A 26723-nucleotide genomic window follows, 5' to 3' on the forward strand; every position below is an offset into this window, starting at 1 on the left:
AAACAGTATAATTCTGCCCTTCTGGTGAGATGCTGACTGCATTTCATTGCTCTGTACCCATACTGTGCATAATGACAGTATGCGTTGTATTGAATCTAATCTAATCTATTTTTTAAATGCATACATTTCTTTGACCTTTTATTATTTTTGTACTTGCACTTGTAATTTTCAGCTTGACTGTATTTGCTCAGTTGTGGGCACTTTACTTCCCTCTAGAGGCCATTTTCGAGAAGGCAACGTGATGACGTTTCACCTGCGACGCAGCTTGCCACAGCCATGCGCCAGTTTGCAGCGTTGTTGTGGTCGGCTGTGTGATAAGTTAACGTTTACTGAGTAGTTAAATGGCAGCGAGGTGACTTTCTGCTAAAATTCAAGTTGACAAAGTGACGGGGGTGGAGCGGAGGGTGGTGGTGAGGGCAGCGGACGTGCTGAGACTGGAGCAGACCCTCTTCCTCCTTCTGTTTGACGGCTGTGAGTGTGACAGGACAGGACGGACTGCCATGTAGCTGAGGCAGAAGAATGAGCAGTCAGCAGCACACTCCAACAGACGGGACAGACGACCACACGGACCAGCAGGAAAATGAACTAGAAGCTCTCGCGTCAATCTTTGGAGATGATTTCCAGGATCTACGGAACAGGGATCCGTGGAAGGTAGCTAGAGATGTTAGCAGAGTGCGTTGTCTTTATAGTGAGCTGATGATGGGTAAAAGTTGACGCGTAACTATCTACTATTACCTGCAGATCATCCCCACCAATGAAGATTCGTTGACTGTATTTTCAGGTTAAAAGGCCCCCAGAGGTGTATCTCTGCCTGCGGCCCAACGGGCTGACCACTGGTGAGGAATGCTACGTGACTGTGGACTTGCAGGTCAAATGCCCACCGACATACCCAGACGTGTGAGTACTGACCTCTGACCTTTGCCATGTTTTCAGTATGGACATTATTGCCACTGTACTAATCATAGTTACCAGCTGCTCCTAAAAAGTGACTATAGTGATTACCCCTGTAATAAAGCTGTCTCTGAATACTGTCCTTATGTATATTGTGGAAACTGAGTTTATAGTGAACTTATTCTTCAGCTCATCATGCTGACAAATTCTGGAAAACTACTCACAGAAACTCACTGTTGAGAAAACATCTTCAAACTAGAGCTGGATAAATCGATTACTTATCAACTGTTACATTTATCGGCAACTGTTTTCATATTGGGTTTGCCTCATTTTTTAAGACAAATTTTCTGATTCCAGCTTCTTAAATGTAAACATTTTCTGGTTTCTTTACTCCTCTATTACAGTAACGTTAAACTGAACAGATTTGGGTTGGGGACAAAAACAAGAAATTTGAGGATTTCCGGCTTGTACCACGAGGGGAGTTCAACCTACTCAGAGTTAACTCGGGGTTATCAGGCAAACTCAGGGTTGACAAACTCTGTCTGCCTACACTGGAGATAAACGGTACTACGAAGGTGGATAAGATGTTGGTTAGTTGAGTCCGTGTTAACCCCGTGTTAACTTAATCAGAGGTGGTGCGCGTTCGCATGAAAGGGGTGTGTTTGGCCGTGCAGGCAGAGTTTTTTCGCAACGGCGCATGCTCCGTATTTCTCCAGAGGAATGTACGTTGGTAGTGTCAGAAAATTATGATTGTAAAGACACGTTAACGGCTACATCTAATATCGTGGCGGACGACAAATCCAACGAGGCATTTTGGCATCGCATTGTGTAAATTTGTAGCCTAATTATCTTCACAGTGTTCGTATTGTAGATCAAATCTCTATTAGCCTATGTATTTTATGGGCTCTTCTTTTATGTGTAATATGATTAAGATGTAAAGGTACAACTGCACACAAAGTCCATCGTAATAGAAAAAAAGGAGCCAGCAGAGAGGGGTAATAATCCGAGACAGAATTTTATTATTAAGATTAATCTACAAGTAAAAAACTTGAATATTCTCTGATATTATAGTCACACATTTATCAGAGAAACTTCACTTTGCAACTCTGCAACATCACACACACGTCTGTCGTGCATGCACTGGAAAGTTATATTAAACTTTGCAATGGGATTTAGCAGTGAGGAAATACTCCTGAGTTTAGCCCACATTCACTATTATGCACCTTAGAGACTTTGCCTTGGATTGGCATATTCAGAAGAAAACACCAGAGTGATTTTCGATTTTTTATGACATTAATTTCAGGGAATTTTCCGATTTTTCTTTTTGTAAATTTCACACTTTCATCTAGGATTTTTTTTTCTCTGTTATTACCCCTCACCCTGGCTCCCTATTTTTTTGGACACTTAAAATAGTCTATATAAAGATGTGAAAACACTCAGGAGAATTCAGTTATAGACTACAGATGGGCTACATCTAAGAAACTATCCTGTTAATTAATTAAGATTCCTCACAGAGGCTGCGGGGCTCCTAATGCTGTTTTGTTCAGAACTTCATTGCAACTGCAGTGGAACAAATCAGGATGAAACCTAAACACATTTTATGAAGTGGTGTATATTAATATCCTACTTTTCATCATTAACACTGAGTACAGATGTGGTGTGTAGCCCACGTGCAGGGTAACCTTGAGTTAACCACGAACAAAACCTGCTCGGCAAGTTTTCTATTTATAAATAGAGTCACTTTTTAGGGTCAGCTGGAGATGCTCGGGACACTTATCTCACCTCTGTACAGTTTCTGTAAAGAAACGATTATAAAAAGCAAGAGATATTTATGTGAATGTGGGATTATAACTTTGTGACACTGCAGGATTTTCAGTTAGATTTTGTTATAAGAAACTACTTCTGGCAACCTTGTTGCCAACCTTTTTTCTACAACTCTTAATTGGTTTAATTTCTTTCTTTTAGGTTCTTTGTCCTGTACACATATTCGCAATATTAATAATACAAAGAGAAAAACAGCAGCTTGGAAGCAGTAAAATGGCACAACAGATGCATCAGCATTGTCAAATATATTTATTTTTATGGTTATAGTCTAAAGATAGCTTCACACTCACATGATTTAACACAAGAAGCAAAGTACCCCTCAGCCTTAGAGCCTAATGTTCTGTCTTGCATGTGAAACAGGGTTGTCTTGTGACACAGACAGATTTCAGAGGACTCTTATGTTAGTTGTTATCTAATCAATAAATCCAAGCTAATGTAATAACCAGCAAACCTGCTTGATGGTGATCCAGACACAGTCAGTACAAAGTTTCAGTGTGTTGTTGTAAGAGTCATATCATTGTTTAGTGATCATGGTCACTTGTGTGTTGGGTCACCAACAGGCCTCCGGAGCTGGAGCTGAAGAATGCCAAAGGTCTGTCAAACGAAAACCTCCAAAACCTTCAGAGTGAACTCACCAAGCTGGCAGCAATACGGTGTGGGGAGGTGAGGATGCATAAACACACACACACACACACATAAACACAGACACACACACACACAAACGCACACAGATACACAGACTACTTTTAACCTACCTACTTGTCCACCTAGGTGATGATTTATGAGTTAGCAGACCATATCCAGGGCTTCCTGAGTGAGCACAACAAGCCTCCATCACGCTCCTTCCACGAGGAGATGCTGAAGAACCAGCGGCGACAGCAGGAGAAACGAGCCCAGGAGGAGCAGCAGAGGATGGACCAGCGGCGCAAGCAGAAGGAGGAGATGGTTAGGAAGAGAGACAAAAAGCCATTCATGCTGGATTCATGTCATTTGGGGTTTTTGGGGTATTTCTAAGCGACTTGTCCGGCCCATTCACAAATCCTGAATTTCCTCTTGTAGGAGCAATAACATTTAGCTTATCTTTCTGTGTAATTTCCAGTAAATCATTAGCACTAATACTGTGAATAAGAATCAGCTAATTAATAAGTGAATGTAACTGATCTAACTATACACAAAGTGCCGAGTAACTAAACATCGGTGTCTGTTTGAACCGGATTGCTTTTGCTGAAAGACCTCTGAGTTTGGGAAATGATAGAAGATGGATTTTGTTTTACTGGCCTGACCTTTAAGTACTCAGGATTTGACAAACTATGCACCCTGTAGCCTGTAGGTATTTTTCTTTTAATAACTGAACTCCCAACAGCTGACAGAAGCTGTAGTTGAACAGGATATTGACAGAAGGATTTTCCGTTCTTGCAGGAAAAAGAGATCATGGCTGAAATTCAAAGAAGAGAAGAGGAGAAACGAGAGGAAAGGAGAAGAAAGGAGCTAGCCAAACAGGTGTCTGTGCTGCACTAGTTCTACTGATCTCCATAGAAAAGCTTAGTTTATGTTATTTTGCTTGCAGAAAAATCACAGGAACAAAAACGGTGTTGTTGTTGACCTTTTGTGTGGCGTTATATCCACAGGAGCGACTTGAGAGCATGGAGCAGCCAGTCCCTGCCAACTCCTCCCTGTTAGGGAAGAGCCCGCCCAGCCCAGGTGGAACTCCTTCTGAACTGACAGAAGCCAAGAAAGCAATCGGTAACCGGCGTCGGACTACCTCGAACACACGCCACAGGTATGCAGCAAACCAGCTGACCACTTTGACAAATACAGTGCTTCTCACATTAAAGGAGTATTGTAATTATGCTAAGAGTTGGATTTGTTTTCCCAGGCGAGAAACGGTTAACGAAGACAACCATCGCTCGCAGGAGCTTCTTCACTTCAACAGCAGCACTTTTGGAGAACTTGTTGTCCACAGAGGGAAAAGCTTAGGTGAGAGCTGTCTGACGACGCAACTTGTCAGGTGCAAAAGTCGCGCAGTCCGCCCTAGTAACCTGTTTTGTGCATTTTTGTCTGTGTTCATGATTCTGACAGGTGTGAGCGAGAGGCTCGGCCGTAACGTTTATTATGGATTTGAGGCAAACTCAGGAGACTTTGCTGTGATCTACGAATGGTCGCTGCACTGGAACAGGAAGATGGGCAAGTTCTTCACCAGCCAGGAGAAAGGAAAGATTGATAACTGCAAAAAGCAGGCAAGTAAAGAATGAAGCAGTTATTACCATTTTGACTTTAGTGGTTAAATAATGTATGTTGTTTTTTTTTTAGAGCATGAAAATCTGTAAAATACTTCTAAAAGCTAAACTCTATAACTATATATTTGCTTAAAACAAATCACAAATTACTTCTTGCAACATGAATGTCTGTGTAGATCCACGGAGCAGAAAATGAGTTAAACTCCCTCCTGCGGCTGGATCACCCAAACATGGTGCACTACATGGCGCTGAGCTCTACCGAGAAGGAGGACTGCCTTGTGGTTAACCTGCTGGTGGAACATGTGGCCGGCATCAGCTTGAACCAAAGCCTAATCACCCACACTCCGGTCCCTCTGGATAAACTGTGCCATTACACGGCCCAGCTGCTGGCCGCTCTCGACTACCTTCACTCCAACTCTGTGGTCCACAAGCAGCTGGGGTCTTCCAGCGTGCTGGTGGACTCAGAGGGCAACATTCGATTGACTGATTACAGCTTATCAAAGAGGTTCGCGGATATCTGCAAAGAAGACATTTTTGAGCAAGCCCATGTGCGTTTCTCAGAGGACACAGTGATGCCAACAAAAACGGGCAAAAAGGGGGACATTTGGAACCTGGGACTGATGCTGCTGGCTCTGAGTCAGGGGAAGGAGGTGAAGGAGTATCCAGTGACAGTGCCAGCCAGCCTGCCTGCTGAGTTCCAGGATTTCCTACACAAGTATGTATGGATGGATACCTCACCAGCTTCTTGCATATACCAGTGTTTCAGCCCATTTACTGTTAATCATATGCTGCATAGTTTATATTGGTACCGTGTTTTAGATTTCTGTTTGTCGGCCATGGAACCATTTTTGTTCATCTCGCCAAACTGCCAACATTTCTACTGCTCTCATTGTTGTCAGTCCACAGTTATCACTATGTGGAAATGAGAAAATGTACCGAAAACAGTGAAAAATGTCCATAATATTCCAGAGCCTGAAGTGAAGTCATCAAATGTCTTGTCCAACCATCAGCCCAAGCCCAAAAACATTTAATTTGCTACAATGTAAGACCAAGACAAACAGCAAATCCTCAAATTTAAGAACCTTGAAACTTTTGCTTAAAATATGACTCACTGACTAAAATAATTGCGGAATTGAGGAAAACACATTCAAACCTCTGAAACACTGCAGAGGATTGTGTCTTGGAAAATGGTTGGCAGTAATGTGACAGATATATAGTTGTTGTAAATAGGCTAAAACATGATGTTTTATAGGCTATCTGTCAGTTTGCTTTGCTGGCTGTTTAAACATGGTTTTCAGATTAAGCTGTTTAATAACAGTGTAATAGAAGCTAACTAACCTACTCAGACATTTTCCTTGTTTTTAAGTCCACTTTGTGTTGTCAGCAGACTGCCAGCACAATGTGGATTAGTTCAGTAGACTAGATTGTTCTAGCCAGAGATTGCTGCACTGTCGAACCATCTATTATATGCATGTGGTGGGGGGTGGTGATGGAGCAGTGGATAAGACACATGCCTTGGGTGTGAGAGATCTGGGTTTGAATCCACTGTGAGACACCAATGGGTCCCTGAGCAAGACACTTAACCCCTAGTTGCTCCAGAGGTGTGCTACCTCTGATATACTGTATATAGCAATTGTAAGTCGCTTTGAATAAAAGCGTCAGCTAAATGAATAAATGTAAATGCATGTGTTTTTTTGTCATAGGTGTTTGTGCCTGAATGATGCTGAACGCTGGACAACCCAGCAACTTTTGGACCACTCCTTCCTCAAGCCTCCATCCCCTAAAAACCTGCTGCAGTACCAGGATGCCAGCCCAGAAGGTGATAGTCCCTTACAAACGGGACAAAATATTAGAAACACTTTTTGAAAATTCAGAAGAACAAAACCATTAAGTACAACCCAAATATCCTAAAACTGAGTCAACAAACAAACACTTACACTATTGGTCAAAAGTTTTAGAACACCCCCATTTTTCTAGTTTTTATTGAAATATAAGTAGTTCAAGTCCAGTGAAAAACCTTAAATGGTACAAACATAAGCAGCAAACTGCCAAAGTTTAAAACAATGTTTATGAGAGAGATAAAATTAACGATTAAATAAAGGAATTGTGTTCATCATTTCACTGTAGGATCAGCTGATGACTATCTGGTATGTCTTCCTTCATTAACTGCCTTTTTAGTTGCAATTTTGTACAAATAAAGCTTCTGAGGGTGTATTAACACAGGCTGTTTCAACTTGTTTACAAATGGTGACACCTGTAGAAATTTGTTTTTGCATCAACTGCATCAAGGCTTCATTTACTTCTATTGTTGCAGAATAACCAAAGAAAGTAATGGCAAAGTTTTTTATTCTCCTTAATTTAATTTGTTAATTAACAGTTAATTGACAGTGTTCAGTTTAGGTGACGTAAACGTTTTTAACTTTGGCAGTTTGCTGCCAACATTTAAGGTTGTTCACTGGACTTGAACTACTTATATTCCAATAAACACTAGAAAAATGGGGGTGTTCTAAAACTTTTGACTGGTATTCTTAAGTTAGAGGTTTCTTCTGATAAACTGAGCTGTGTAAGTGTGGTAGTATTTATTACAGCTGCAACTAATGATTATAGTAGATTCTTTATTTGTTTTGTTTTTTCAATTATTAATTTAGTGACAAAATTGTTTAATGTTTGGACATTTTATAGACTTTAGTTTTAGTCTATAAAATGTGCAAAAATTGTGCGTCCCAATATTGTTACAGACTAACTTTGTCGATTTTAATTGACAGATGTTTTCAGCACTAGTATTTATTGCAGGGTTATATTTATTGTATCTGGTCAGTAAGTGTATATAGGGTAAATTAGTGATGCCATGCTGTTTTGCACATAATTGACAAAACAATTAGAAATTTCAACTTCGACAAGACAGCCAGTAGTTGGTCACATATTTTTATTTATTTATTTATTTTTTGTCATCTCAGATCTTGCTGTGGACTTTGCATCATCAGTCATCCCACGGAGCCACATCCTCAATGCTCCATTCAGCACTGGGGTGCAGAGGCAGTTTTCTCGCTACTTCAATGAGTTTGAGGAACTCCAGCTTCTTGGAAAGGGAGCCTTTGGTGCTGTAATTAAGGTAAACTCTTTTCTTTTTTTACAGACTACCTTTAAGGGAGATGACGTTACACTGGCAAGAAAGCTGGCTGTGATTTCTTTGTGTCCACATTTCCACTTTCCCTCTCTGGCACTTCCAGGTTCAGAATAAACTAGACGGTTGCTACTACGCTGTTAAGCGCATCCAGGTCAACCCAGCCAGCAAACAGTTCAGACGGATAAAAGGCGAGGTGACACTGCTCTCACGCCTTAACCATGAGAATATCGTCCGCTACTACAACGCATGGATTGAGCGGCACGAGATGCCCTTGGCGGGGCTTCTGAGCAACACTGACAGCTCTGAGCCATGGAGCTCCGCCGACAAGCCTCCTCACTGCAAAGAGCCTCCGCGGCACCTCAATGAGCTGGGCCTGCCTGATGACGTGGAGGCCGTCGCACCGCCTCCGGCCCTGTCGAGCTCAGTGGAGTGGTCCACCTCCATCGAAAGATCCTCCAGCGCCAAGTGTAGCCGACACCAGTTAAGTGATGAAGAGGACGATGATGATGACGACGACGACGAAGAAGATGTGTTTGGCGCTTCTTTCCTGTAAGTGTTTTTTTTTTTAGTGGCAATCCAGAAAGAATTTCTCTTGCACACACTTTATCCATCTCTTTTTTTTGCTTTTAGGCCATCAGATAGTGACTCAAGGAGTGACATCATCTTTGACAACGGGGATGAAAGCACAGACGAGATCTCAGTGGTTTGAATATTTACACATCATTATTTATTGACTTGTTTGTGTCAGTGTCGAGCACAGCGCCACAAACTGATGGTGTTTCATCTCGCAGGTTGAGCCTAGCAAAAGGCCAGTGATCAACACAACAGAGAGCTCAGACTCTGACCGACCTCTCCTTATAGCGCATCGCTTGTACATACAAGTAAGCTTCCCCTCAATGCTCCATTTTTACCACTAGAGGCCTCTGCCTTTCAACTAATGCATGTTCTGCTCCTGACAGATGGAATACTGTGAAAGGAGCACTTTAAGGGACACGATAGATCAAGGCCTTCACCAGGACCAGAATCGGTTGTGGAGACTCTTCAGAGAAATACTGGACGGCCTTGCTTACATCCACCAGCAGGTGTTAGTCTGTGTGTGTTTATGTGTTTGAGTTCACACCCTCCATTTAAAGCTAATTCTCCTGTTTGCCACAAAAGTGTAAAAGACCACACTTAGAGATCTGATCTGACTGTGATTTTTTTTCATACTTTAGTATCTATTGTTTTTTGACAAGAAGGAAGCTGTGTTTTCCGTTCCATGACGGAGCAGATCGCTTCATCTGTCCTCCTCTCTTTTTAGGGCATGATTCACAGGGACTTGAAGCCTGTCAACATCTTCCTTGACTCGCAGGACCATGTGAAGATTGGAGACTTTGGCCTGGCTACAGACCATCCAGCTAATGTGGTAAGCAGTTAACAGCTTCACCCTGCTACCAGGCTGCACTGTGGACTTAATGAGAAGGACTATGTTGTGAAATATTGAAACTGTAGCTGTGCCACATTGCTTAGCTTAACAGTTAACCACATTGCATGTTTCACATTATGAAGCTGTTATGCACTTATGGAGACACTTTTTCAGGCTGCAGGTAAATATGAAGTGGAGGAGAGTGGCTCAGCAGTGGTGACCAAACCAGACCCAACAGGTATAAGAGAGTTTTACAACATTCACACGGCATAACTTTGTCTTATGTACATGCTCTTCTCTGACACTTTGTGTTGCTTTTGCATCACTATTATACAGGCAACATGACAGGCATGGTTGGTACTGCCCTCTACGTAAGTCCGGAGGTTCAAGGAAACACCAAAGCCACCTACAACCAAGTAAGATGTCAGATTTTTATTAAAATAGAAATATTATTGAAGCTTGTGTGAGTTTGCTGTGCTCCTGTTATACAAGAGTTCTGCCACTGCGTTTTTGAGTGTCGGTCCACTCTTTCTGTCCTCAGAAAGTTGACCTGTTTAGCCTGGGTATCATCCTGTTTGAGATGTCCTACCGGCCCATGACCACTGGGGCCGAGCGCATCACCGTCCTGGACCAGCTGCGTGTGGTACGTCCATGTTCAGAACTGGGAGCAATCTGTATAGGTAATTTGGGCTTGTGTGGGGCTTTATAACTGGCTTGTTACTTACCTCATCTCTTTTCATGCTGCAGGAGCCCATCATCTTCCCTGAGGACTTCACTGCGTATGAGCAAGGAACACAGGTGAGCACACTGTAGCGCAGCGTTTGATATGAAACTTTCTCCTCTTGTGTTTTAAGTCCCAGCTTAACAACAAAACGCCTATCTGTGTCTCTTCTTTGTGTCTGCCAGAGGAAAGTGATCGAGTGGCTGTTAAACCATGACCCGGCCCTGCGCCCCACCGCCCAAGAGCTGCTGAAGAGTGAACTGCTGCCTCCGCCACAGATGGAGGAGTCAGAGCTGCATGAGGTGCTGCAGCACACCATGGCCAATATCAACGGCAAGGCCTACCGCACCATGGTGGGTCAGCTATTCGCCCAGAACACCTCACCGGTCATGGATTACACATACGACATAGACCTGCACAAGGTATGGCTACTGCTTGAGTTGAATTATGTTGTTTATGTTTAGTTATTTGTTTTACTTTGTACCAGTTCTGTGATAGACTATACATAGGACTGATTTACATAATACATGCTTGGTATATCAGGTACTAAAAATGGAATTTTTGAGAATTGTTACCTGTTGATTGTTGAAACTAAGCCATATTTTCTTTGTAGGAAAAATAGTAGACATAATTTACACAAGACCAGAGGGGAAGGTCATGTGTCTGACATTTGGAGATTTAGGTAATTTATTTAACGTGCTGTTGTTCTTAAAGATGTAAGGATGAGTGATTTTGTTTATTAATTCTAATGAGAAAAGTATGAAATGAATGAGAATGTAAGCGTAAAGCCATTGTAAAGGCAGTTTATATACTTTGCAAGTAGCTCCCTTCTCTACCTGAAGATGTCACTGCAGACATACGAATGGCGGCAGCAACCACTCCATGCCACGTCACTCAACTGGTCCATATAACCGACCAGCAGAAGGCCTGCTAGTGCTTAATCGATGTTTCATGATCCCTAACAGAGGCTGTTTGTTTGGTCTCCCTCCAGGGCAGCTTCAGCTTCAACGCTGCCAAATTGCAGCAGTATGTGCATGAAACAATCACCCGGATCTTCAAGAAGCATGGTGAGTACACTACGCTTGTTTGGTGTGCGTGTGAACATGAGCCTTTGATGACTCTCCACTGCAAACCACTTGGACTCCTGACCCGCTGTAAGCCCGTTTTAGGGACCCCAACATCTGCTCCAGAGAGTGGTTGCTGAACAATAAGTGCACTGTTGGGCAGCGCAGATTCCATGCAGGTGCTAGTGTTATTTTTTTGTGCACACTGGTGATGATGTCCAGCTGTTCTTATTTGTTTGTGCTCAGTTTGTATCTGCACACATACATCAGCTCTTTTAGTGTGAGGGTTATATTATCTCATGCAGATGTTGCAGTAATACGTGATGTTTGCTTTCAGGTGCGGTGCGTCTCCAGACGCCGCTGCTCCTCCCCAGAAACAGGAAGTTGTATGATGGCAGCGAGCTGGCCTGCTTCATGGACCACAGCGGAATGCTGGTTACTCTACCCTATGACCTTCGGGTGAGCCCAACACATGCACACACATGACATGTCGGTACTTGCACACCAACACTAATTATACAACTATTTGCATCTGCACATGCAAACACACACACGTAGTGTGAGGCTGCAATCAGCAGCCGCCTTAAGATCCTGCTACCTCAGGAAACCCTGCGGACTAAATGGTTGTTTCCACACTTTGATTGATTACAGCCTGGTATGCAGCGACTTCACTGTCATTATACAAATGCACCCAGTGTCTCAACTCTGTTTACTTTAGATGGCGTTTGCAAGATTCATCGCTCGCAATAATATAACACATCTGAAGAGGTAAAGTGAAATGATTTAACACATTTACATGGCAGTAATCCTTTCTTATAACAGTAATAATGGTCATTTGTTAGCTAAAATCTCATTTCAAAATGGTTTTACAAAGTTCTCTGCAAACAAACTAGATGCAGATAAATTTTTTTCTTTAAGTTATTACTGATAACTTATAAATCGCACTGTCTGCTGTCTCATGCTAGGAAACTATGTTTGCAGCAGTGCATAAAGTTTCTTGTTTTCATTTACTTATAAGATCTTATACCTAAGTGAATCAGTTTTGCTCATTCTGCCTTATCACCAGTAGACCTGCTGTTTTTGAGTTCCCATGGATGCTGACATTCTGAGACTTCGTATGTCTCTGTCTTTCTCAAGGTATAGCATCGAACGCGTATTCCGGCCCAGGAAGCTGGATCGCGCGCACCCAAGGGAGCTTCTGGAGTGTGCCTTTGACATCATCACACCCGTCACTAACAGCCTGCTCCCTGATGCCGAGACCATTTACACCATCTCTGAAATAGTCCAGGAATTCCCTGTTCTTCAGGTTATACACACAAACTGTCTGTGCTTTAAATGATCCGGTGTGCTGACAGTTTGTACTGCACTGCCTCGTCTTGATACACTTTCAGACAAGGCAGTTTATTATTCTCTGGAAGCATCATTGTTCTTTATTTTTCTTACGGATGCCATCGTCGCAACTAGTCCTGTTGTTGTTTTTTCCCTTTTTACTTCCCACTAACATTCCTTACATACCAAAGTGTAAGCCTGACAGATTTACCCTGGATTTATTACTTACATAATAAATCTGTTATGCGCAGCTCTTTCCACTTCCTTCCCTGCCTCCCAGTACAATCCATTTCCTGTCCACACATCCCAGTGCTGCGTCAGTCTACAGTCGTAGATCTTTTTGCATGTTTCACAAACCCAGTCAGCCCAGGGTCTGGCCTCTGGTTCATCCCTCATATAGATCCTGTTTCTGATCCTCTTCCCCCACCCTGCTCTCGGTGTGAAAGCTTTTAAGAATATGTGAGTCAGACAGAATGAGAGGGCAGCCGGACACAACAGTCATTATTCACTAAGGCGCTCATTGTACAGTAGAGCTCCTTCTTTTGACTGTAATTGCAGCTGAGAGGGTCAAAGGTGTGTTTACGTGTGTTTTGTGACCACAGGAGAGGAACTATAACATTTACCTGAACCACACCAGCTTGTTGAAGGCCATCCTGCTCCACAGCGGAGTCCCTGAGGACAAACTGAGCCAGGCCTCCAACATACTGTGTGACGCCATGGTTAGTGCAGGTCACACGTGTGTCACAGATGTTGTCCACATCGCGTGTCTGTTGCTGATATGCTGCTATGAACATATATAGTAGTGTTCTTCCCAAATGGTGAAGTGTTTCTATGGCCCTCTTTTTCTGTGTTTGCTCCAGAGCGAAAAGCTGACCAAACGTGAGGTGGAGGCAAAGTTCTGCAACTTTTCACTGTCAACCAACAGTGTAAGTGTCCACCGGGTGCGCAAACCCTCTGTATAAATAATCAGTCCTAGCAGCAGCTAACTTGTTCTCACTCAGAAACACTGAGATCCTTCCTCTGTTGCATCCAGTTGCAGACGCTGTACAAGTACATAGAGCAGAAGGGGGATCTGCTGGACCTGGCGCCACTGCTGACATCACTCACCAAACAGAAGACTGCCGTCACCCAGCTGGCCAAGCAGGGCCTCAAGGACCTGGAGGAGCTCACAGTGCTGCTGCGCAAACTAGGAGTTAAACTGCAGGTGATTTGGATTCTGGGTAAATGAATGTTTAAAAGAAGAGCCACTGTCGATGTTTTCTCCCCTTCTTAATGCAGATGTATCCTCTCTCTAGGTGGTGGTTAACTTAGGTTTAGTGTACAAAGTGCAACATCACTCTGGGGTCATCTTCCAGTTTGTGGCTTTCATCAGGAAACGCAAGCGAACTGTACCAGATATAGTAGCCGCTGGTGGACGCTATGACCACTTGGTAGGTTTTCCTGCCGTTCATCCACATTCCACTTTATTTTGTCATGACTCAGCTATTACAAAAATAACATGACATCAGTTAGCCAGTTAGCTCACCTGGTAGAGTACACACCCGTGTACGAAGTCCTTACCACGGCGGCCTGGGTTTGAGCCCAGCCCGTGGCCTTTTGCTTCATGTCGTCTCTCCCACATTTCCTGTCTCTCTTTAGCTGTCCTATCAAAAATAAAAACAGCAAAAAGCGCAAAGGTTTTCATTCCACATATGCGATTGTGTGAACCATATTTTTTCCATCTCAAATATAGCTCTTCTGTCTTTCATTTATTCTATATGTATATATATGCACACATATATGTGTATGTATATATATTATGCAGAGTTTGTGATGCATTCTAAGTGGTATCTTTATGTGCTGTCCTCTCTGTGCTGCTAGATCCAGGAGTTTCGAGGGCCAGCTTCCACAGTGCCAGTGCCCACTGCAGTGGGGGCAAGTGTTGCCCTGGACAAAGTCTGTGCTGCTATAACCAACATGGAGGAGCCAGTGAGGGAGACAGACATGCACACACACAGACACACACACATGCTGGGATCTGACATTCCTAATTATTGTAATGAAGGAGCTGCAGACAGAGCTACATATTTAATGATGCCTTCTTACAGCAGACGGCCGCCACACAGCCACTTTTAGAAACATGTTAATAACTATGATCACTGTGGCTCTTGACGCTGTGAAATTATTTTTGGAAGTGCAACATTTTCTATATTTCAGATTCAGAATGTGAAATGTCCAGAAAACTGCATGTAGGTCTGAAGACAGAGAAAAGCATTGAAACGGCTCCTTTATTACAAACAAGTTATTTTGCTACAGTTCACTGCATCTTTCAGTATTTGACAGTGTTTAACATTCTCTGTTTTTCCTTTCTATCAGCCGTCAGTGAGCTCCTGCGATGCGCTAGTGGTCCCAGTGGGACATTCTTCACTCTCCAGAGCCATCAATGTTGTCCAGAAGCTGTGGACCCTCGGCATCTCTGCAGACATCGCCTATGACGTCTCACAGGTTAGCGGCCTGCCTGACAGACCTGCATAAATTGTCTGAATCGTGTCAAGTTGGAAACTCAAATTAAGCCAGTTCCGATTTAAAGGTGCTCTGTGGAGTTTGCTTGTATACAAAGTTTACACGCTGTGTTATTCACCAAAATGCATTGTGTGTGTCTTTGAGGTCTTGCAAAAGTGTTAAATGCATTTCCCTCATCATGCAGCATTTGCAGAGCCAATTTTTTTAACATTTTGGAACCTGTCTTTGCTGGTGCGTTGCTGTATTTAATGCCGCTAACACCACCTGTAGATCAGTAGAATAATGTGAAAACATTGGCAGAACTGTGTATACTGTCAACAGCACGTGTGTGCATGCACATAAAAACACTGCACCATAGCGCTTCCAGAGGTCGAAAACTCCACATGGTACCTTAAGTTCAATGAAATATCTTCAGAACATACGCTTTGCCTGCAATTACAAATGACATGACATAATGTGAAGTTCATCATGAGAACCAAAGATGCTAAAAAGGCATGTAAACTTTCTGATTGACAAAAATATGGTTCTTCATTTGTCGTGGAGAAAGAATAATTGAAAATATCAAGATTTGACAGATAATCGATACGTATATAAACAATAAAGACTACTTAAAACTTGGTCAAGCCAGAGCCATTAACACCCAAGCCTAAATATATCTCAGCTAAAGGAAACAGAGTCTGCTTCTCAGTTAGTCGCTCCCTTACTGTTGCTTCCGGACAAGCAAGAAATCTGCAGACAGGATTTAGGTAGAGCAGCGCTGTACATGTAGTACATGTGCAGAGGGTGGCTCCAGAGGCATGTGACCTCTGACATATATAGCAATTGTAAGTTGCTTTGGATAAAAGTAAGTGTAAATGTAGTAGTTTAAGCAGGAGGATTTCTGTGAGTTTGTGTTCATACACTAATACCTTTGTAACTGCGTCCTCATGTTTGTTGTATGTTCCAAATTCTACCATATTTTGAGTTTGGAGATCCCTGAATAAACAATGGGCATTAGCCATTCTTGTCCTGTAGTAACATCATCACTGCCTACAGGGGGCAACACCTTACTTCTTACTACCCCTAATCTGTCACCAGCAGACTTATTGTGACAGTATCAGAAATACTAAACATCCCAGAGAATGTGCTGCCTTTGTGGTTTTGTTTGAAAGGGGCTTACTGGCCATATTGGAACAGTAAGACATAGAGTCATTTCTGCATTTATTTACTCATTAATTGTTAGACGAGCTTCCAATGAAGTTGAAGGTACCACGTTGATTCTGCATTCATTGACTCATTCATTGTTGGACAAGCTTCCAATGAAGTTTTCTGGCTCTCGTTAGGGATACTCGCACTGTGATTTGAGAACAGACAAGCTGAGATCAATCCCTTCAAAGTAAAGCTATTTATCCTCTGGTCCGAAGCTCCTGATGCCCTGCCTCTGTCGCATTCTTCATGTTTATGTGACAAACCGATCTCAGCCTTGTGTTTGTGGGCTGGTGTAAACGCCCTCCCTGGTACATTGCTGTTTTGTTTATTTACTCTTTATGACCTATTGTGAGTTGTGTATGAGCGTCTGCTCTAATGGTCTTCATTGTCTTTTGTACTGGCGCAGGACATAAGTGATTGGCCACCTTCAGTTCCCCTGGATCCTTAGAAGCAGTTAGGAAAGGTTGGGTTTGGCTGAAAACAAATGGGACTATGTCCAAATTGTCAACAGTGTTTGTGTGCATGGATTTGTTGATTATGTATGCAGTCAGTGCCGTGACCAGTGGCGAGATGGTGAGAACACCTTGTTTGGACCTCCTCACCCATCACTCCCCCTCGCTAGGCTTTTGTTAACACCTTTCACATGCTGGTCTCTTAACAGGCCCAAATTTGCAGCTTTAATTCATCCTTGGGAGACAGTTCCTCTCTTTTAGCTTTTATTGGCCAAATATGGCAAACAAATATGGCCCTTCCACATGTGGTCAGCTTAGGCATATGGCACAGAGCTGCCCACCAGCCTCCAGATGAATGGCTTACCTTTGACTTAATTTGTTCTGTCAATGAGAAAGTTGCAAGAACAGGAAGTTTTAGTACTTACATGATGACGAGGTGAATTGACACGTACACACACAGAAGGGTTTGTTCTGCACCACCCTTAGCTTGTCTGGCAGAGCAGCCAGATGAAACTCTTTGGCTGGAGAATAAATTGGGCTGACACAAACGTATAGATGCATACACACTGTCAGGGTTGAATGCTTTACCTGAATACACGTTGGTTTTGGTCGTGAGTCCCGGCTCAGTGCACACTCTTCTCGTTCAAAGCAAAACTCTACGTAAACTGACTGACTATAGAAGTGTTCCCCTGTATTCCCTGCCTTACTGCTTTAGCCGAGCAGAATCTCAGCCATGCCCTTTCCTTTCTCTTTCAGCAACCACATCAACCTCAGTGTAGAATGGGCAGCTATGATTCTTCAATTATAACATTCCTGTAATGTTGTCAAACTACACTCATGATTCTTTTTAGTAATTAATGGAAGAAAACATTGAGCGAGGCAACACTCTTTCAGGAGTCTGCAGTTTTCAGAAATTCAGCTCTGAGCTGGGTCCAGTAAACACCTCCCTTTAAACTCAACCCACACAGGCCCTCTGGCCAGCGTCCTCAAGCCCTTACAGTGAAACATGGGGAAATCATCAAGCCCAGTGCTACAGGAAATCTAGCGGTGAATGGTTCACGTGTGCAATATGTTATTATATTAATATTCTTAGATGAACGGCTGGTTCTGTTTATTTGAACCTTAAATCACCACTCACATTGTGTGTGTGTGTGAGGAATTCATTCATTCATTCCTTTGTGTGTTTAGTCTCAGGATACGTTGTTGGAGCACTGCAGGACCGCTGGCATTAACTGCATGGCCCTGGTCTCTGACAAGGAGGGAATCTATGTGAAGGTAAACTAACGTTATCCTTATAGTGCAGCAACGTATTGTCCACTATTTTCCAGTCTTATCTAGAAATCCACTGACATCTGAAGTAGGGATGCACTGAATGTTCAGCCACCAAAATTAATCAGCCGAAAACTTTCGGTGTTCGGCTTAATATGTCAAAAGGCCGATTAAATTTTACCAAACAATTACGTTGACATGTCAGCAGTGTGGAAGCATTTGAAAGTGTCCGAGAAAGACGCAAAAATCGCCGTTTGCAGACACTGTTGTATTGCTGAATTGTTACCTAGCACATCCACTCCATCTGTGGTGACTTCTTATAAAAGGAAACAAACGGTCTGACCCACTTTGAGTGTTTCTATCACTCGTTTCTGAGAAGGCGATTAAGCTAGCCGCACTTACATTGGAGTGCACATGTATTCAAGCCTTTATGGTATCTGAAACACCAGTGCGAGCTGACAGGCAGGTTAGTGACTCTATCCTGTCATTTTCTTTACAATACAATAATACAAGTGTTGCCGTATGAATGTCTTACCTGAATAGAGGCTGTGAAGTCTTCATATTGGGCAACACGAGAACCATATACATTATTTATCAAATCGGACTTGATCAGACTTGGGTCAGACTTGATGAATTTAGTGCGAGGATACACCTGACAACGTCCGGTTTTCAAAATAAGTTGACTATACAGTATGGAAATAAGATTAATTGGATTACATTCACAGAAAGTATAAAACAAATTACATGTGTACTTTAAAAGTAAATCGACAGTAAATTCTTGGGCCTCGGACCCACCAGTCTCTCCAAATCCTGTGGGAAAACTAAGTAAAAAGCACATTTTTACTATTTAATTTATGCAATGGTAAAAAAAAAGGCAAAAATGTGAATGTACTTGTTCTGTGTTCGGTATTCGGCAAACCTTTTCATTATATTCGTTTTCGGCTTTGGCCAAGAATTTTCATTTTGGTGCATCCCTAGTGTGAAGTCTAAAATGTGTACACTACTAACTAGACTGCAATACATTTTGAGAAAGCAATGTATTTTTATTTAAGGAAACAGCTTTTCTGTGAGTAGCATTGCCGATCGTGGTGCTTTCCAAACTGTTTTGACAGAATTATGGGAAGGTTGTATACAGCAGCACATGTTAAAATCATTTTCTGTCTTCAGGTCAAATCCTTTGAGAAGGACAGACAGTCAGAGAAGCGGATCCCTGAGTCGGACTTGGCGGACCACATCATTCAGAAATGTCGGACCAAATTCTTTGAGGAAAGAAACCTCAGGTAAAGAGATTTGGGTTTACCGTGCTGCTCAGATGTCAGAATGTTGTAAGAGAGTTGTTCTTATATAATGTTGTCCTTGTGCCCCTGCAGAGAAATCTCTGAAAGCATGTCTCTTCAGAATCCTAAAGGATCTTTGCTCAACACCACAGGTACTGTGCTCAGTCCAGTCTGATTACCACCTGCTCTTTACAGTCCGCCTCTGTATACAGCTCAAACTGTATATTTATGACCTTAAAGTCTTACTGCAGCATGAAACAGTCAAACCTCTGTTTCAGACAGTTGTGCTTTGACTCCACCAAAAAGCTGCAAGTTAAATTTTCAAACAGAATATTGTGATCAATGTGTAGCCTGACTGAACCTAGTGTTGCATTTTCACTTCTGACATGCAACTGATTTGTTACTCAGAGTGACAATTTTTGCAATATGAGAATAAGAATAAGTATTACATTTCACACCAACAAACTGTCTGGATTAAATTGAATAAGAGTTAAACAGAAGTGTTTGTGAGATTATGATGTGATTAACTGTTGGATATTATAAATGTAAAAGGTCTTGTACTTGGATTAAATGTGGAAATGGTCCTTTTTCTGTCTCCAGGTTCTTCAGAACAGCATGGGAGCAGCAGCGCGATAAATATGAATGTGAATGTCATCAGCCCGGAAAAAGTTTCCTCCAGTGCCAGACGGCGCTATGAGACTCAGGTTTGTAATGCCTACACACACAAACACACACACACACACACACACAGACACACACACAGACACTCACAGATACTCTCTGTCATGAACAAGAGAATTTGAATAGATTTGAACTATTTAGGCTTTCACTTTCTCACGCACACACACACTATTTTCTATTTTCTAATATTATCTAGTTGTTTGTTGTTTGATTATTTATACAGCCTTTTACTTCCACACTCTATGCATAGTAACCTGGGAGAACGAGCACTTGTTCAACCTGCAGCTTTCAGCCTTCAATCACAGTCGAGTATAAACCTCCTATTGGCATTCACTTCATTGTTTTCAAACAAAAAAAATGTTTCCTCAATAACATTTACTTGTGGGGTGTGTTAAGCACAAGCATTTTTGAGCCTACAGGCCCACCTGTTCAGTTTGTTCTTTTTTCATTAGTGGAATCACTGACCACCTTGTTTAGGAACAAGTTCTTGCAGCAAGGTCTCAGCTTACGCTGACATACTGACCCACACCAACAGAAAACATGCTTCTTTTTCCAAGTTTTTACTGTGAAATTACTATAAAAGTATTTGTCATTTAGAATATGGCGCCTGTAACTGTAGTCCAAGCTTGTTTGCTTATAAAAATTATTGCACATACAGATTGTTTTTTCCCTGCTGCTATGTTTTGATCATGGGAACAACTGTTATTTTCTTCCACCCTTTTGCATTTCTTGGTTTCTTAATTTGTTTCTCTCTCTTCCAGATCCAGACCAGATTACAGAATCTCGGTAGCAATTTGCAGAACAAAAGCAATGACATTGAGGTTCTGGCAGTAAGTAATTTTGTTGTTTATCCCTCCCAGTCCCAGTACCCCAACTCTGCTCACTCACTTTATCTCTTGAATTCATGTGTGAAATCACAGAGCGAGGAATGTGCTTTTGATAGCTGAAACAGCAAACACAACTGGGAGCAGCACTTTTATAATGATTTGCCATGCGTTAAAATCCCCTGCTGGAGGTAAGATGGCTGTGAATCCATTCCAGTCGCAACAGAACAATGGACACTAAACAGAAGGCAGCGAGAGTGTCATTTTGGGGGATGTAAATGGCTGCCATACTGAGTTTATTTGTGGTTGCGTTGTAGATTTATGGCCAGATATTCTCAAAGTAAATCAGCCCTCCTTGTCTTGTTTCCCATGTTGTCGCATATTCCAAATACATTTGTCACCCCTGTTGGGGTCTGGATTCCATCGACAACGCAACAGCGAATACAAATTATTGAAACATAGCAGGCATAATAACAGTGATTCCGGTTGCACAGGCCTGTAAGTCTTTGTTGTTGCATGTCAGCAGCTTGCTTGTCTGTCAGACTGGAACACAACAGTACTCATTTTTCCAATGGTAAATCCAGGAGGCAATTAGCCCCTTCCTGTAAAAGGGACATGGCATTCTTTCAGGCCTGGCGAGAGAATTGTGAAAGTGGAATTATGAGTAATTAACTGATGGTAGATTGGACTGGATTATCTTGTGTTGAAATAATTACACAACCTATTGGGCCACAGGTTGATATTTTTAGCTCAATTATAAATACAGTATTTGACAGCACAAGTGGCCACTTCCAGTCAAAACATGTAATATTTGGTGTTCTGTACGTTTGTGGAACATGAGGTAAGGCTCCGTTGTGTTTTTGTGTAACCCTGCTTATTTTGTGTCCCACAGGTGGACCTGCAGAAGGAAACACTGATCAACTTCCTGTCTCTGGAGGTTGGTTTCAAACTGGCTTCATCAAGACCGCTGCTGAGTTAATAAAAGGCTACATCCTAAAAAAGGGTGGGAGGGGGAAGTGGAAAGAACTGCCAACAGAGGTCAAGATCCAAGGCAGGAAGAGGGGATCCCGTCTCCTTCCTTAAAGTCCTGTCTGATGAGGAGTGGAGTGAGGGAACACCCCTGCCTTTTTGTACAGCGAGGGAGAGTCTGAAGAGTCGAACTTGCACTGCTTTAACAAGGCTCACACATGGGACAGACACATAATACAGTTAACAAAACGCATACTTGAGAGGTGTTAATATTCACATTCCAAACTCCTGACCATGGCTACACTCATAAAAACCCTGGCTCCTAAGAGTAGTGGTTTAAAAAAAAAAAAAAACTTTAAACCTGCAGTGCGAAGCTTTTGTCTCCTCTTCTGGCAGTAAGAATAATTACACAAACATTGTTGCTGCGTGCTCATGAGGGATGCCTGCAGGTGAGCTTGCCCCAGGCTCGAGTTCAGAAATAGTTACAAAAATACAGATAAATGTCCACAGTTCAGACATCCATTATTTAGGTAATGTAAATGTAACAGCTACTTAGCCTACTCCAAATATTTTACAAATACCAACCTGTCCAAATGCGTCTCTTCTCTCAGCTCTCTCCAGCTTTCTTTTTTTTCCTCTGAATGCCGAGTTCCCTTTTTATCTGGAGCATCAGAAAGGTTTCTTGGATGCTTCTTAGGTTTTTCCGCCATAGGCTCTGCCACACTCAAAGTTGCTTTACTCCGTTGCAACGGTTGCTCCCAATTCATGTAGAGAGAGAGCATTGCATCCTCTCCGTTCATTTCAAACCAAGTGGCTTTATTGGCATGACTGCTTACAATATAATGTTGCCAAAGAATATTAACCAGATTTAAAAACTCATATTATATATTTTATATTGACAATATTGAGAGATTTAGCAGGCAGTGATAGACTTAAACAGCATTACGTGAACTTGTTTGGCAAGTGCTTGAATGTAACGGATATTCATTTATATGTATAAGTCCAGCTTTACTGCTTTAATTATGTTGTGCTAAGAAACATAAAGGAAGCTGAAAAATGCTCTTAAAAGCCTCTACTCCATAAGTCAATGGACCCACCTATACTGTCGGCCCCTCACAGCACATGTGTCAAAGAAAACACATTTAGTATATAAAAGGTGTGACAATACGCAATGGGTATAGCCAGGCATGCAGGAAAGGCCTGTTTTAAATATGCCAAATTACCCCACGTCACAGAAGGAACCAAGGAAATCTATAAAAACCTAGTTTAGCTTTGTACCTTCACTGCCTCGCTATACTTGACATGCAAAAATATACTCCAGTGCTACAGATGAAACACCCCATTGATCCCTCCAAAATGCTGTTTACTTTTAAATCTGTTAGTGTGTTAACAAACAACAAATGTTTGATAGTCGCTACAAGTTTTGACATGGTAAAACTAATCTGTAACAGGCTTTGTTTGATGGCAGTGAGCTTTTGTCATCTAGCACTCACTCTTTCCCTTTTTGTCGCTTTAACCCCCGCACTTTCTCTTCCTTTCCAGTTTGATAGCGAAGAGCTGTTCAACAGCAGCGTGAAGACTCTGCTGTCTCATCTCCCCAAGCAGCGCTACCTAAAATCCATCTGCGATGAGATCCACCATTTCAAAATTACAAAAAGGTGCGTTGGGTGCTTTTGCCCATTTGTGTAGTCCTGCACTGTTGAGTTGATTGTGGTTTTATAGTCAAAGCAAAACAAGCTACCCTGCAAATTAAGTATATAAAGTAGTTCAAATTAGCCCTACCTTTACCAATGTACACATTAATGCATCAGTAAATATAATCCAATAATAAAATATATATTGTTCTGAGACAAGCCATTCTGCTTAATGAGTAATTTTATTTTGATACTTTAAGTATATTTTGATGTTCATATGTTTATACTAAAACTGAATGGATGAATTTTGCTTAAGATTTACTTAAATTTGTTTTAAAGACATTATTAACATTTGATCATTAGCATGTATATGTTTACCATGTCAGCATGTTAACCTGCTAACATTTTCTGATTAGCTAAATGCAAACTTTAGCATACTAATATAACAATGCTAACATGCCAAAGGTTAGCAGTTCACCCTCTTAGTTTGATGTGTTAGCATGGTAACATTTGCTTTGGAATATTGGACAAATTAAAATTGATGATGCCACAGCATTTTCAGCAATCTCAATTAGAGAGTCAGTCACATCCAGGGAATCAGCCTCTGACCACACCAAGTTCCTCTCTGCTGTGCTGGATTTTAAAGATTGAAAGCAATTATTTGAATAATTAAATAATACCTAAATGAATGTGGAAAAGTCTGGGAAAGCAGAAACGATTGGAAAAAGAGAAAGGAGAGTGAAAAGTCTTCTTCTGAAACACTGTCAAAACATTTTAGCTTTAAAACTCCATTTTCACATGCAAAGCCTTGTCCCCCCAAAAGTAAAGAAACAGAAGGAACTTGTTACTTTATAGACATTTCCCGAACAAACAGTTGTAGACGTCTTGCCTCAGCGGGAGCCCTCGTGGAAGATGAACCAGAGACCCCACGGCCTCGCCTCTCTCCTCGCACTCACATGTTTCCATCCACTACTGACTTGTTATTTTTATTAAAATGAAACCTGAGGCAAACAGTGGACTACATTAAAGACCACTTAAAAAGGGCAAAAAAGGCAGACTTCCTTTTATGGGGCAGCTGCCACTCCAAAGCTCAGATTAAGCCCACACACTCCAGGTGTAACAGTAACAGTCAGTCCTTCAAAAGGAGCTGTTAGACAGATAACTACTGCCTTGTTGAACATAAAATCCTCAGATGATCCCATTTCCTGAGGTGAAATCTGGAGAAGGATTAGCCTTGTTTGGTCTTCTGATGCATGCCTCTTAACACCCAAGTTGATTGACACTGAGATTGCAGCACGGGGTGGGGGGGTTAACTTAATCCATTACAGTGGTTGTGGATGAAGTTGTTAATATTCCTAAGATTCCCAGCAGAACATATCAAAGCCCAGGCTAACTCCTCAGTGTTTAAGCTTCTAGTGATGTGGTGCTTGTGAATGCACATAGAGAGCAAGTCTGTGAGGGATTCAGATTTCTCTTTCATGAATGAGATGGTAACGAAAAAATCAAAGCATCTCTTTCTGGGTTTCCGTCCGCCTCTCCAGAGCAGTTGGTTTTAATTTCCTGTCTCTGCTGTGCGTCTGATTTGCCATTTGTGGGATGGGGGGGGGTCTGCTGATAAATGAGCGTCACAGAGGCAACAATTGGATATGTTCAGCATGTGTTTTTATGTGTTTGTTTAGTTGTTTTCATCGAATGCGGGGCACAGGCAACTGAGGCCAGATGAGTGGGCCAAAGGCCTCATACAGTCATCTGGCTGCAGCAAGACCATAAATGTAACTTCGTAGTCACTGAGCTTTTCTTTCAGTCAAAACTACTGTGGGCTAGACCTGTATGTAAGATCTGTATGTCCAATGCTGTTCTAGCAAGCCATGCCATGCTAGCATGAGTTACATGCTAACATTAGCATGCTAACATGCTCATGTCAACATGTTGACGTTAAGCAGGTAGCTTAGCAAATGTTAGGAATTGTTAGCTTACTAACTAGTTAGCACTTAGCACAAAGTAAATCTGAGCTGAGGCTCATTTGATTAGCTGATATTTGGTCATAAACCAAAGTAATTGGCAAATTGAAATTTTGACCTGATGATTCGCTAAATAAAAAAGTGAGTTATGGGACTTTCTTAAGCTGGACATGGACACTTGGTTTAGTTGAATCCTGTGTTATTTCAACAGGACAAGCTATTGAAATATAAGCTCTTGGAAAGCCTCCTTGCTGAATTTCATTGTCCTGATTTTGAGAAGTCCCATTTGGAAGTTGCCCATAATGTTTTGAATATTCTTTTGAATCTTAAATCTAAATAACTGACAGATGTTGTCCTCTTGCAGGGTGGCTGTGGTGGTCTTGTACAGCTACAAGGACGACTACTACAAGATCCTACTCTGAAAACCAAGGGGTTGTACTGGCCTGGGAGAGATCCCAGTTTGCTTGAGGCTCAGAAGACTCCCAGAGACTATTGCTGTCCTAAGATATAAAGAATCTGCTTGAAGATTGGCAGATTCATACCTTTTCCATTTGGAAAGCCAGGGCCTAGAGGACAAGTGAATTTTTTTTTTTTTTCTTTTTTTCTGTCAAATGGTAATTCAGCTATTTGACTGCAAATCCATAACTTTCCCAAAACTTTCCAGTGCTTTGTGATCTTTCTCTTTCTCAGACAAAAGTGGACAATAGGTTCACTGAACTTTATTGCCTTAATAGAACTATAGAAATTGAAAGAGGGCTTTTTACTGAAGTTATTGTGTCATAAATACAACAATTTTACATTTGTATTCAGCAATGGGATAGGTGGTAGAAATAAATCACTTTTTTCCCACATGGAGTTGTGATTTCATCTGTTTTAAGTGTATATGCGAGTATAACACACCATTTGCAGCCATGGATCCAGATGATTAACAATCTGAATATTGAGTATTGCCACATTAGCTAATGTTTATCCTTACTGTAACAGATACTTATGAATCCAGTTATTGCGCAGTTGAGACAGAAGTTGGGAATGTTTGGGTAGTTAAAAATGTCAGTCAAATAGTGCTGCTTGTGAAGTGTTTGTGTTGCAGTATTTGACTATTCAAGGTCTGGGAAAATGACCCTAATGTTTGCTTTATTGATCCTTCCGGAGAAGCTTCCTCACCTTGAAGTTTATGAGCAAGCTTTGACGAACAAGTCGAAACAACAGCCCCGTATGCACCTGAGGATTGTCCAGGTTTCCAGGTCTACATGTTTTTGTTTTTCAGTTTTTTACTAGCCCACTGGATAGATGAGAGGTCTACTTGCTCTTCGCTAGTACTTAAATCTCAGAGACACCCCTCTCAGAAATAACTAAACACATCTGGAA

The 26723-nt window shown here is 41.8% G+C and overlaps 1 protein-coding gene across 2 annotated transcripts; it reads left to right on the forward strand.

Moving 5' to 3' along the window:
• Window positions 1–253: 253 nt before the first annotated feature.
• Window positions 254–26206, forward strand: eif2ak4 (eukaryotic translation initiation factor 2 alpha kinase 4). 2 transcript variants are annotated; one of them, XM_046061882.1, is made up of 39 exons: window positions 254–651; window positions 782–897; window positions 3276–3378; window positions 3487–3660; window positions 4135–4215; window positions 4344–4495; window positions 4592–4692; window positions 4795–4952; window positions 5129–5667; window positions 6656–6771; window positions 7910–8064; window positions 8183–8628; window positions 8710–8782; window positions 8871–8960; window positions 9039–9161; window positions 9380–9484; window positions 9659–9722; window positions 9821–9900; window positions 10026–10127; window positions 10232–10282; window positions 10391–10627; window positions 11197–11272; window positions 11607–11728; window positions 11988–12037; window positions 12407–12575; window positions 13201–13317; window positions 13459–13524; window positions 13632–13802; window positions 13894–14028; window positions 14459–14566; window positions 14954–15082; window positions 17929–18015; window positions 19177–19289; window positions 19380–19438; window positions 19887–19990; window positions 20729–20797; window positions 21684–21728; window positions 23303–23418; window positions 25720–26206. In XM_046061882.1, exons 1-39 carry the CDS (start codon window positions 520–522, stop codon window positions 25775–25777), a joined length of 4992 nt encoding a protein of 1663 aa, XP_045917838.1. In that variant the 5' UTR covers window positions 254–519; the 3' UTR covers window positions 25778–26206. The 2 variants fall into 2 exon arrangements, with proteins under 2 accessions (XP_045917838.1, XP_045917839.1); XM_046061883.1 differs by lacking the exons at window positions 11988–12037; window positions 12407–12575.
• Window positions 26207–26723: the final 517 nt, after the last annotated feature.

The sequence above is a fragment of the Micropterus dolomieu genome, linkage group LG11 (genome assembly GCF_021292245.1).
Source record: "Micropterus dolomieu isolate WLL.071019.BEF.003 ecotype Adirondacks linkage group LG11, ASM2129224v1, whole genome shotgun sequence".
Lineage (NCBI taxonomy): Eukaryota > Metazoa > Chordata > Actinopteri > Centrarchiformes > Centrarchidae > Micropterus > Micropterus dolomieu.